The sequence below is a fragment of the Astatotilapia calliptera genome, chromosome 20 (assembly GCF_964374335.1).
Source record: "Astatotilapia calliptera chromosome 20, fAstCal68.1, whole genome shotgun sequence".
Classification (NCBI taxonomy): domain Eukaryota; kingdom Metazoa; phylum Chordata; class Actinopteri; order Cichliformes; family Cichlidae; genus Astatotilapia; species Astatotilapia calliptera.
In genome coordinates this window covers 17054208-17067681 of record NC_137441.1, presented here as the reverse complement: position 1 = coordinate 17067681, position 13474 = coordinate 17054208, and the positions used below count along the sequence as shown (strand labels likewise).

The 13474-nt window shown below is 42.7% G+C and overlaps 1 protein-coding gene across 1 annotated transcript in view; it reads left to right on the top strand.

The window, feature by feature from the left end:
• Window positions 1–13474, top strand: part of plch2a (phospholipase C, eta 2a) — a 66750-nt gene that overhangs the window by 40101 nt on the left and 13175 nt on the right. The window contains exons 9-16 of the mRNA XM_080295474.1: window positions 1931–2102; window positions 4510–4617; window positions 6961–7116; window positions 9110–9208; window positions 9663–9763; window positions 11784–11872; window positions 12818–13000; window positions 13196–13303. Coding sequence (XP_080151600.1) covers window positions 1931–2102; window positions 4510–4617; window positions 6961–7116; window positions 9110–9208; window positions 9663–9763; window positions 11784–11872; window positions 12818–13000; window positions 13196–13303 — 1016 coding nt within the window. The remainder of the gene's footprint in view (window positions 1–1930; window positions 2103–4509; window positions 4618–6960; window positions 7117–9109; window positions 9209–9662; window positions 9764–11783; window positions 11873–12817; window positions 13001–13195; window positions 13304–13474) is intronic.

The window sequence follows — 13474 nt, the reverse complement described above, 5'->3', positions numbered from 1 at the left end:
CCCTCATCTTACGCCCAAACCCCAGTTCACCAGGACTTTGGTGCCTAGAAAAGCGCTATGTTAATGCAATCCATTATTATTATCATTATTCAAAGTCTAATGAAACCTCTCTGGTGCCCCCTGACTCTCAGGATGGTAAGGACTAGAGGTTATGTGTTCGATGCCTAATGTTTCAAGGGCTTGGTCGAATACTCTCGACTTAAAGTTGGTGCCTTGGTCTGTTTGCACAACCATTGGTGAGATTCTTTTCAACATTTGGTCTGCCAGAGGTTTGGCAACAATCTGAGCTGTAATCCTCTGTAGTGGGATTGCCTCAGAAACCTAGTTGAAACACACATAACCGTCAACAGAAACTGGTTTCCAGTTTTAGATTTAGGTAAAGGCCCCACACAGTCAACAATCACTTTTTGAAATGGCTCCTCTACTACTGGGATAGGACAAAGGGGAGCTGGAGGAATTATTTCAGTTGGCTTGGCAGTTATTTGGCATACATGGCAGTATTGAACAACATCCGATTTCAGTCCTGGCTGGAAAAAATGTTTCAAATGGAGATATGGAGATGAGACTCTGCAAACAGTGGCCCATATTTCCACAGTCCGGGACCAAATGTTACTCTCCAAGATGACAATGTTTGGCTCCGCAGAGCGGGGTTTATTAGACACTACCTTCAGAGTTTGGAAGTGGAGAGGATGGAATGGCCTGCCTCCAGTTCTGCTAATACATAACAGAACCATACTGGCTAACTCACAACAAATGCTGGTTGAATAAAGTGATGCCATCCCATGGCAGTGGGTGACCCAGCTGGTGACCAGTATGAGGAGAAACTGCCAGGCTCTTATGGTTGTCTATGGTTCTTCCACATGCTACCAATATGTTTTGTTTCTTCAGACTTCAGTCATCCAATCCAGGAAACGACACCAAACAAGTCAATAGCAGAAGAAGCTGTCTGGCACTGATGGAGAAGATTTGGCAAGTTTTTCATGGGCGCAACCCACATACTCAACTTTGCTGCTCAACCCACCCACTGCTAAATCCACTTTCCTTGCAAATGTAGCACCAATGAAGGGGAAATAAACAGGCTTTCCAGTGGTGTAAGGTTTATTGCCAACAAGAACTGTTATAACTAAGAAACACAAATTGTGAAATCAAGAAACAATGTGAAATCACATTGTTGTCCAGAATGTTTTTTGCTTTACTCTCAGTATTGAACTATAATGTATTAGACTTCCAGTTTATCTCCTATCAATTAGCATACAGACTTCTGCTGTTAAAATTGATGAATAATTTGTTGTACATTTTTGTGGTGTGATTACTGTTCATCACTGTAGTAGCACCAGTTGTTGCTGATGTTGAAGAAATTCTTCTCTGGGCCTGTATCCTCCCATAAAGAATGTTATGGTCCATGTATAAAAATGTTCTCAGTTCCTCCACCAGGCCCAGAGTGGCTTTCTGCTGCAGTGTGACCGTAGTGATCTCCTCTGTCAGCTCTGTGGCTTTTTAATACCATCACCTTACTGCGCTCTTGTAGTGTTACCCTGGAAACCTGCCAGCTAGTTTGCCAACTAGTATCCTGCTTACAAAATATTGCAAGGACTAATAATTTAAACTAAGTAGTGTTAAAATGGGGTTGGTATTAGTCCACCAGCTGTAATCCAAAATTAAACCTCAGTAACACAACAAATACTCCAAACCGGATACAGAGAGTAGTGTAAACAAAAACAAACAGGCATCGTCAAACAGTGAACAACACTGTTACACAGCCATGTATGTGCCAATGCTTTGCCATTACTGTAATTTACAGTATTCTTCCACCTGTACTGACGGTAAAATCAAGAAAACTCAAAGTGTGAAAAGTGTGAAATAATTAAGCTGTGCTGTAACAACCAGCTGACACAGCCCTCTTTCTCCAACCTGTGTGATTGTCTGCTAGCTACCCAGTGATCCTGTCTATAGAGAACCACTGCAGTGTTCCCCAGCAAAAGAAGATGGCTCAGTACCTGATTGAGATCCTGGGGGACAAGCTGGATGTCTCCAACATCAAAGCTGATGAATCTGGGCAGCTGCCATCCCCAGAAGCACTCAGGGGCAAGATCCTTGTGAAGGTAAAATCCCAATATGGATGTTTGAAAGTGACAGATTTTCTTTGGTGTGAGGAAGCAGTCCTCCGGCAATTATCTCATCTTACTGCTTTTATTATCCAGTCTGAAACTCACAGAGTAACTTCAAAGGTATATGATATAATGGGGTGATCAAAGTAGTGAGACAGAAGCAGAGAGTGACATATGAAGCCAATAGAAAGAAAACAAAAATCACTTTGGACTATTTGTGTGTGTGTGTGTGTGTGTGTGTGTGTGTGTGAACACTAGATGGTAGCTGGATTATTATCTGGGTGTTTTTGTTATTGTACAAAAATATCTTAAGTGCAGACTCTGCAGATAACTGGTTGCAGGTGCACTTCTGGGTCATGAGCTACATTCAGATCTCTGAAAGCTCTGAGGGATGAAATGTTGATAGAGATGTGTTTCCCTCATTTATTATCAGATTAAATGTAATTTATGACAGCTGAGATGGATTGCAGCGCCCTTACAACCCTTAATAGAGTAGATACACAGAAACTGCAGTAGCCTTCAGAGCCAGCTTTTTCTTCAGCAGTGGAGTCTTGTGTGATGCATACAGGCCATACTTATTGTTTTCTTTGAGACAAATGTACCTGCTGATTCCAGGTCTTTCTGTAGCTGTCCACAAGTGCTCCTCTGATTATTCACTCCTCTGTCTGAATCTTGCAGGGGGCATGTGGTCGTGGCGGGTTTATAGTGAAATTATGTTTTTTCCTCTTCTTCTGGATTATTGCCCCAACAGTTTTCACTGGAACCTGGAACAGTTTAGAAATTATTATCAGTATGTTTTGCAAAAATAAGGTTGTAAAGATCTTGAGAGAGCTCACTGGTTTTACCCATCATGAGATGTTTCTTGTTAGACACCTAGTTAATGAGCCCCTTTAGAAATAGTTCAATACTTATTTCATATATACACCAAAACAAAACAGTATACAGTATATACTGCATGCTTTGATCTGGAGCATGTATCAGAGGGAGCGGCAGGAACAGGTTGTGACCATGGTGTGATGGTTTGCAGAGCTGATGTCTGTTCGTTTCTCGACTCTTGATTTGTACTGAATGAATTTGGCAGCAGTGATTTTTTTTTTCTGCTGTCCTCACTGTCCTCTATAGTCTGTCCTTGTCCTGTTTGGTGGCTGATCCAAACCATACAGTGATGGATGAGCAAAGAACTGACTGTGTTATTGCAGAGCACAAATGTTTCAACAGCTTCTAAGACTGGTTGAACTTCCTGAGCTGGCAGAGGAAGTGGATGCTCTGCCAGGCCTTTTCTGATGATTGTGTCTCTATTGGGGGACCACTTCAGATCCTGGGAGACCGTGGATCCCAGACACCTGGAGGTTTCCATAGCAGACACTGTGCTGCTGTGCATGGAGAGGGGTTCCTCCTGAAGGCCACGGTCATTCCTACAGTTCTGAGCGTATTCACCTCGAGGTTACTCTGACTGCACCACAGAGCCACACTCACTGCCGTCCTAGATGAGTCTAAATGCTGTCATGTGATCTGCAAACTGTACTGTGTACAGGGAGAAGAGCAGAGGAGAGAGGACACACCCCTGGGGCGGATTGGTAAACCTGCAGTGAAACTCACTGAGGTCGTCCCACTGTGGTGGGATGGTCATGTCCCGGAGAGCGCTCTACACTGACGCAGCTGAAAACCAATTTTTCTGCTTTTCAGACAAAAACCAAATTTTGGGGCAGTCCTTTTCAGAACACGTACTCCACCTGTCTGAAGTTCCATCCATCCATCCGCTTCCGCTTATCCTTTTCAGGGTTGCGGGGGGCGCTGGAGCCTATCCCAGCTGTCATAGGGCGAAAGGCGGGGTACACCCTGGACAGGTCGCCAGTCTGTCGCAGGGCCAACACACAGGGACAGACAACCATTCACACTCACATTCACTCGCACATTCACACCTAGTGGCAATTTGGATTATCCAATTAACCTATCCCCACAAGCTGCATGTCTTTGGACGGTGGGAGGAAGCCGGAGTACCCGGAGGGAACCCACGCAAACATGGGGAGAACATGCAAACTCCACACAGAAAGACCCCGGCCTGATGGTGGAATTGAACTCAGGACCTTCTTGCTGTGCGGCAACAGTGCTAACCACCGTGCCACCGTGCTGCTCTGTCTGGTAACATGAGGCAGTACTGAAGTTATTTAGGTTAATTAATTAATTAACTAGGTTAATTTAATGTTACTTTAACTTACTTTGAATTAGGCACGTTTTAGCCACAATATCCAATTAACCTCCAACCCAGTGCTCTACATTAAAACCACCATCGATGTGTATACTACATTGACATGCACATTGTGATCATACTATATGGTGAATATCTCTTCTGTGTTAGAATATAAGAATCTCGTGTGATTTATTTTGTCCACTCTGACAGGGAAAGAAACTTCCTCCCAACATAGACGAGAATGCAGAGGAGGGAGATGTGTCTGACGAGGACAGTGCTGATGAAATGGAGGATGACTGTAAGCTGATCAATGGGGATGTATGTACCTATCTGGTATCTATTTGTTCAGTCTAGCAAAACAATTTGCGTCCTTTTGTCCAGCTGATGAAATGTGAGGTATGCTTGAATTTCTTGTTGCTAATGCTTCATGTTCCTCTCCCATTTTGCACTGGTTCCTTAATGATATCCAGATTCTGATCTGACTATATGTATAATTCATATTATTATGCAGAGTCTTACTCCCACATCTGAAATGTGTTACATCACTAACATGAATTATGTAATGTTATGTGTCGCTGCATCTTTGCTCCTTGTTTGAAATATGGGTTTCTGCATGATGGGTTTTTTCCCCCCGTCTGCTCAGACCTGGTTATCGTTATCAAAGTATTCTTACAAATGACATAATGCCTGTCAACCTCAATGAACACTCATAATATAATCCTGTCGTTACCTCCTAAGACCTGAACTCTTTCATGGCATGCATTTTTAATTTATCTTTGATATTTGAGCTGATTGGGACCTGATGAATGGAAAAACAAAGAATTACCAGATTTTTCTTTTTCTTTTTTTTTTACCTGATTTTTGTTTCTAAGAACAATGAGAGCCACATATGAGGATATTTGTTTAAAATTTCGATAGAACAGTAGCAGTATAATGTCCTCGAAAGTGGCTATCAGGCCCTTGTAGAGCAAAATTTAGTATTTTGGTCTAAATAACCCAAAATGTGATGTCCACATATGTGGACGCCAGGTCCTAGGAGGTTAAAGACAGTATATAAGAATGACATTTTACACCACATCTGGAATGGGTTATATCACTGACACAGTTGTGCTCTGTGTTATGTAACATGATGAAACCTGACCTTTGGACGGCCTCTGGAGGAATGCTGCTGTGCTTTCGCTTCCTGTTCTTTCTAATCAGACAAATAAGGCCATGATTCTCTGAAAACAGTATTTCTTATAAATCAGCAGTATAATGCATCATAAAACAGTGTAATGATTTCACAATCTTTAATCCAAGGCATAATGTGGTCTATATGATTAGAAGTATAAGGTGGCATAAGATAGTATAATAATCTCACAACTCTAGGATGTTGATTTAATCAGTTAAGTAGCAGCCTGGGTTGTTAACAAGTTTCAGCATGTGCTGATGGAATTAACAGCAGGTTAGTTTCATTAGAGGAGCAACAATGAGACCACCCTCTAAACAGGAATGGATGCACAGGTGGAGGCCACTCACATTCATTCTCTTCGTCTGTTCTGAACGTTTTTCACTACCTTTGCATTTGGCTAGGGTCAGTATCAATACTGGTAACATGAGGCAGTACCTGGACCGTACAGAGGTAGCACAGGTAGTCCGACTCCTCCAAGATAGAACTTCAGCATGTGCCATTCCCAGAAGTTTTCCTTTATCTGCCAGCACAGTCTCAAGACCATGGAGGAGATTCCAGGAGACAGGCAGCTACTCGAGGCACTTGGACAGGGTCCTTAACCCTCAGCAGGAACAGAATCTGCTCCTTTATGCAAGGAGTCACAGGATCAGCACTCCAAGAGCTACAAACTGACTCCAGCAAGCTGCTGGTGGGAATGTCTCTGACAACACACCGTCCTCTAGTGCGCCCTGTGCTCACTGCTCGGCACTGTGGAAAATGATTGGCATTGTCTTGTGGTGGCAGGTCCACTGCTGGTGTCCTGTGCTTTGTACATGTGACAGATATGAAAGGGTCTGGAGAAGCTGTGGAGAACATTATGCTGCCTGTGACATCATTCAGCATGATCAGTTTGATAGTGGGTCAGTGGTGGTCTGGGGAGGCATATCCAATGGAGGGGCCCACAGACCTGTATAGGCTGGGCAACGACACCCTGCTTGTCACTAAGATGAAATCCTGGGACCTGTTAGACCCTACATTGGTGCAGTGGCCCCAGGTGCATGAACATCCTCGTGTGTTGAGAGTATGCAGACAGTTCCTGGTGGACGAAGGAATTGAATGGGCGTTTAACAGCCAGCATGTTCGGCTGACCTAAATTCAGTAGAACACCAGAACTGTTTTCAAAGTGAGCAGTGTTAATGATACTGATGTGTTACTGTGTTACCAATATTACTGATACCATGATGCTTAAAGGTTGTGACAGGGAAGAAAATGATACATAAAAACAAGAGCGCAAACAGCAACAAAAAGAGTGACCTTAAAAATATCATCCCAGACCTGTGTACTTTGAGGTCCTCTGGGAAAGTGTCACAAAATAAATTAATGTCCACATTACATATCCTGTAATTCATTACAGATGATATAAATCTATCTCAATAAGACAGTTTTAGAGTTGCTGACTTTTTCACCTGTTGTGTCACAGCTGAAATGAATCTGTTTAACTCCTCCTCCAGATGTCAGCTGACAGAAACCAAATAGAGAACATGGCCAAGAAGAAGCTTGACAACTTGATGAAGGAATCCAAGATCCGAGACAGAGAGGATCCAGACAGCTTTACCATCACAGCCCTCCCTCCTGCTGGGAAGACCATGGATAAAACTGGCAGTAAGGTAAACACAGAGAGCAAATATTTTGTCTCAGTATCCATTTCAACCACCCACAGAGGGCGCCATAGGGGTCGGGTGAAGTTTGTGCTTGGTGGCGGCCAAAGGCAGAGGCCCCGGCAGACTGATTACTAGCTTCCAAGTCTAGCGACTGGGACATGGAACGTCACCTCTCTGGTGGGGAAAGAGACTGAGCCTGAACCGAGCTGTTTGTGAGGTTGAGACGTAACGCCTAGATATTGGCTTGGGTTCTGGAACCAGCATTGTGGAGAGGGGCTGGACTCTGTCCCAGTCTGGGTTTGCCCTCAATGAGAGGCAGCGACTGGGGTGGGATACCAAGATTGGAGTTTTTGCCAGTGTCCAATAAGGTTCGCTCACTGCGCTTTTGGGTCAGGGAACGGGTACTGACTGTTCTCTGTACTTATGTGCAGAATAACCGGCTTTCTTGGAGTCCCTGGGTGGGGGTGCTCGAGGGTGCTCCACATGAAGACTCTGTTGTCCTACTCAAATATTTTAGCTCTCACATGAGTGGGGCACAATTGGGGGAACGCCCTTCTTGGCAATCCAAACTGTTCATAACGAACACCATGCTCGAACATAAGAGTGTACATAAGTCCTCGTGGCACCAGGACACCTTAGGTCACAGGACCACAGGACCTCCTTAATCCCATTGACATGTCTTCTTTAGAGAAACAGACTCATCCATCACTGGGGGCGAAGTCACTGAGGCAGTTGAACAACTTCATCAGGTGGCCTCCAGTTTTCACTGGTGTGGTTCACAGCTGAGTGTGAAGCGATGGGAAGAGAATCATCACCTCCAAGTCGCAGGCCATGGTCCTAAACCAGAAAAGGGTGGTTTAAGTATCTTGGGGTCTTGTGAGTGAGGGTGAGTGGGACATTGACAGACAGATTGGGGCTGCAGTGGCAGTGATGTAGTCGTTGCACTCGTCTGTTCTGGTGAAAAGAGAGCTGAGTGTAAAAGCAAAGCTCTCGATTTACTGGTCAATCCAAAGGGTGACTGGCCCCTCCCTTAGAGAGAGGGTGAGGAGGTATGCTGTCCGGGAGGGGCTCAGACTAGAGCCGCTCCACAACGAAAGGAGCCAGTTGAGGTGGTTTGGGCATCTGACAAGGATGCGTGCTGGGCACCATCCCACCAGGAGAAGCCCGGGGCAGACCCAAGACACACTGGAAAGATTATATTCAATGCAATTTTATTTATACAGCTCCAAATTACAACAGGAGTCACCTCAAGACTCTTTATACTGTAAGGTAAACCCCTTACAATAATACAGAGAAAACACCAACGATCATGTGACTCATATGCACTAAAAACAAGTTATTTAGTGCATATGGGACAATAATCTGTGTATGAATTGCACTCAAATTTTAAAAATCTATTGAATTTATGGACCCACAGACCAGTGAGTACAACAAAAAAGTGGATACACCAAACAACTAATAATTTCACTGTCTCATGTTTTCTGCTGATCTGGAAGTCCAAATGAGACGAGTAGGAAGAGTACAACGTCGAACCGTGTAACACCTTCCAATAGGGTTGAAACTTTGTGGGAAACAAATTCCGAGGCAAGAGAACAATAATTTCATGTTTGTTAAAATAAGAAGACTAAATCAAAATGATCTCCAAGTATAAAGTCATGATTGACATTAAGTTTGATTACACATAGCTTTTATTTTTCTGCGTTTCCTGTAGTTTGCGTGTGAGGTTGGGCACCACTGTGGGAGAAATCAGTGCTCTCCGACTTCACTGGCATATATGTAATAATTCATGTTTTCTTCCTTTAGAATCTTTGAGATGCACCTAAATTATCTCTCCATATCTATCGTGAGCCACAGTTTTGATGGATTTTTTTCATCTCTTTAAAGTTGAGATTGTGTTCCACATTTAAGTATTTGCCTTCCAGTATGAGGTGGAAATGTAGCAAGTGATACCTTTATTTTCTTTATTTCTTTAAAACATACATTACTCCTCTCTTGTCAGGGTAAACGTAAGGATGCGATGGACACAGCAGATGAGGCTTTTCCAAGCAGCAACAAGCGCTCAGGCCGCTCCTTCATAGAGAGCTTCTCTAAACGCAAGGTAAACTCTCCTGTTGTCTCATTCAGTTTTCTGCTTCTGTGAGGACGACAAACACTGACACTGTAGAACTGACCTGTTGACACAGAGTTTGCATTATTATGAGTTATTGCTTGGTTCAGGTGAAGACAGCATATTTAAGCATATTTAAATATAAGCACACTAATTAAGAGAGTTGCTTTTTGTTAATTAAGGTAGGATTCAATTAATCTATTAATGTCATCTTTATGTATTTGATATTGACTAGACTGCCACTCTTACAAAAGATGGTTAACCTGCATTCATTTATTTGCATCCTTTGTTGTGATGACTAAAAGACTTCTTTAAAATTAAGTTTATGTCTGTTATTATACATTTAATCAAAAGCGTCCATGATGGTTTAAAATGTCATCTTCTTGTCTTTTCAAAATGAAAGAAAAACTTTGAACAGTCTCGTGTGCTTCCTCACTCCTCACAGAAAAAGGCATCCAAGCTGAAGAAGGTCTCAAGCTTTGAAGACACAGACACAGACCAAGAAAGCACAAGTAGTGCTTCACGTGCCCCGCTGCATCACAACAAGTATGACACACCAATGCACCAGTGTTTCATTCAGACACACAGTCTCCATGCAGAAAGGTTAACAAAGAAGTGCTGTCAGTAAAAAGTTCAGACGGAACTTTTGAGTCTGTTATATATTCAGATCATATTTATTTTGTAACTGTGGGTATTGTGGAAAAATCTGATTATCAGACAAATCTGAAACTTACCAAATGTGGCAGCTTTCAAAGGGTCTGAACATTTTCAGAATGCTTCACTGTGCTGATCACATACAGGCATACCCACTGCAACACAGCAGTGCCGCCAGTCTCTAGTCTCATCAGGTTATTTTGACGAATGCTAAATCACCAGAAATATAAGCTTCATGTGAAACCATTGTGAGACTTTGCCTCACCCTGTCATGTGACCTATTGAGATCACCTGACGCAAGGTGTGAGTGGGCGTTAAGGCGTCTGGGAAGGATTTCAAAACTGGATTATAGATGGCAGACAGTTGGTGTCATAAGCTGTTCAAGGATGGTCATCCACAGTGGACATAGATGCTTCTTTCACTCCTCTTTCAGTCTTCTCTGTCCAAAATGTGAACATTGGATTCCTTTGACCTTTAGATGCAGATGGACAGCTGAGTTTTGTCCTGTTGAGGTGGCTCTTCTGTGTTGTGCTATGTGTTTATAGAGTAGCTGTTTGGTTTCTCCAGTGTAGAGGTCTGAGCACTCCTCGCTGCACAGCACACACTGTGTTGTTTACTTTGTGTTTGGGAGTTTTGTCTTTGGGATGAACCAGTTTGTGTCTGAGTGTGTGGCTGTTTGTCATTGTTCTGTGTGTCGTACTGTTTCTCCCTAGTTGCTTCTTTCCCACCACTGTACTAATTTGATGAAAACCCAATTAAGCCCAATGTTTTAAGAGCTTTCTTTACATGTGTGTGTTCCTTTTATTTCCCTTCTAGCTCTTTCTGACTGAGGGAACAGTTTTTCCCCTATGTTCAGGGTTCTGATGATTTTGTGTTCCAGAGGTTGGTGGGAGTCAAAGAGTTAGGTACTGGTCTCTGCGTGTTTGCTTCCAGTTAAAAAAAATTATTGAATCGTCTGATTATGTAGACGAGAGGTTATTTTGTTGAGAAGATCAAACACTTTATAAGGAAAAGTCCTGAAAATCTGTAATGCTGTACCACCATTTTCCTGCTCCTGCATATGAGCTGAAATCAGCTGATTGTAGTGTAAGTGTGCAGAAGCAAAAGCCACTCAGTCTGTGTGAGGTGTGTCTAACTGGTTCCCTTTGTCTTTCTTTTTAGTGGTCCAATATCCACAATTTTCTAGATAGAATTTTCACATTTTGTGTGATGTTAGATCAAAAACAGCTTGAGCTGATGTAATTTTGTTGAAAATCAGGTCAAGGTCATACCCAATGTAAAAAGAACTTTACGTTACTGACAATTTTTTATGGATTGTTCAAAACATATACCAGGCCTCGAGGGACACGAACACCTTGGTTGGCTAAGCGTTTGACTCTGACTGTCATGGCTGGTGCCCGTGTTCAAAGTTTAACTCAAAAAAAGAAACTATATCGAGTAAAATATCATAAGAAAGGGTGTAGAGAGGGGTGTACACCACACTTTCTACTTTTTCAATACAATGCCTAATACTAGCCTTTTGGGATATTACATCTTTGTGTGGATCTAAACAGACCGTAAGCAAGAACAGTCATTATTTACACACATGGACAGAGGTCCAAAAAATAAATGAATGAAACTACAGAAACACACTTTAGGTTTGAACCCTGTTCAGCTCTATCCTATGATGAAACATTTCTATCCTGATGGGAGTGGTCAGGGTGGCAGTGCATCGCCTGGAGGACCTGAGCGCCCACTAAAAGGTTTCAGCTCAAATGAACAACTGTGTTTTGCTGACACGTTCACCAACACTTGAATCAGCCACATCCCCTGAGACTTGGAGACTCAAAATCAACTCTGTGTGATGTTTTTTCCTTATCTTGCCAGCTGTTTCCACACATGTGTCACCTTTTGTCTTTTGTCTATTCTACAGAAAGAAGAAAACCATGAAGCTGTCCAGAGCTCTGTCAGATCTAGTCAAATACACGCGGTCTGTGGGTCTCTATGACATCGAAGCACAAGGTTAGCAAATGTATTTTCACTGCACAAAGCTTAGTTTATGGTGACAGTGCCCTATAAGTAGGGATGGGGAATTGATCATTATCAGCTATCGATTTTATTATTTATCAGTTCTCTTATCGATTCTTGTTGGCTCTGCTTTGAGAGTCAACCATTGCTAAGCAGCATGTCAAAGGGATTACATTTGTATAAATTCATTGCTTGCTGTGAGGTCAAATATCTGTGCATGTTGGAGGTAGTTCCACTCTGTTGTTGGTCCTTACTCAAAAAATGAATGCATTACACAGAACACCTTTCTTAAAAGTAATGCAGCATGTTACTTAATTGCTCCCAGAGAAAAGTAACTTATTACACTACTCAATACATTACTTTCCTGTGAAACTCTTCATTACTATTTAACAGTATAAAGCTATACGCTACAGTCCCACACACCGACACAAATCTCTATCCTAATGCTATTTTGTTGATAGCATGATGCAGAAATGAAAACCAGGGCAAAGTGATTCTACAGTAGAAACATGAACAGGTAGCAACTGAGGCTGCAGCCTAACTGCTCATCACTGCTGGTTTTACCAGTTGAAGTTGAAGGTCTGGCTGCTGGGCTGTGATCGGCAGCTTTAACATCACTCTTGGTTCTTGGCTAGCTTAGCCAAAGTTATATTAGCAGCATAATGCAGTTTCTTCTGTGCTCTATGCACTCGCATCCTTTGCGCAGTAAAAATAAAATAAATGTCCGTATGCACTCGGTGCACCATGTTGTGATTTTCCTCTTCCTGCACATGAACTGAAGTGTAAGTGGAACTGAGATCAAAAGGCAAGCAGTCTAACAATTCCAAGGAACTGAACCACTGGTTCTCTACAAAAACCAGTTCTCAGTTTCCCATCCCTAACTATAAGTGCAATGTACCTACTACTGCATTTTCTTTAAAACTGTGCCATCCTTGGCAGCTAACTGTGGCTGGCAGGTGTCATCTCTGAGTGAGACTAAAGCCCACCAGGTGATGCAGCAAAAAGCATCGTCCTTCATTCAGTTCAACCAGCGGCAGCTGTCCCGCATCTATCCTTCCTCGTACCGTGTGGACTCCTCCAACTTCAACCCTCAGCCCTTCTGGAATGCTGGGTGCCAGCTTGGTATGAATGTTGAAACTATATTCAGTATGGCCAAACATTTAGTGTAATAGCAGATTATGAGGGATGCTTTCAGTTTGTCATGACTAAACTAATGTAGGTGGTGCTCATGCCAATTGGTTTTCCCTCAGTGGTTGTTACCTAGCATATTAAAGGTTTCCAATCTATGAACAATGAAGTGAAATGCTTTGATTTCAGTTGCACTCAACTACCAGTCTGAAGGCCGGGTCCTCCAACTCAACAGAGCCAAATTCTATAGCAATGGCAACTGTGGCTACATCCTCAAACCGGCCTTCATGAGCGAAGGTATTTCACTAGTTTGTCATTTTTCAGTGTGTTATCAGTTTCATTGCCTTTCATTAGTTTTGATGCTTATTTTTGGTTAATGTGAGAGTGGAGGAAGATGGAGAAAGAGATATCATCCATAACTGTACAGGACATGTAGCAAGAAGAAGAATTAAGGAGGCTGTGCATCTT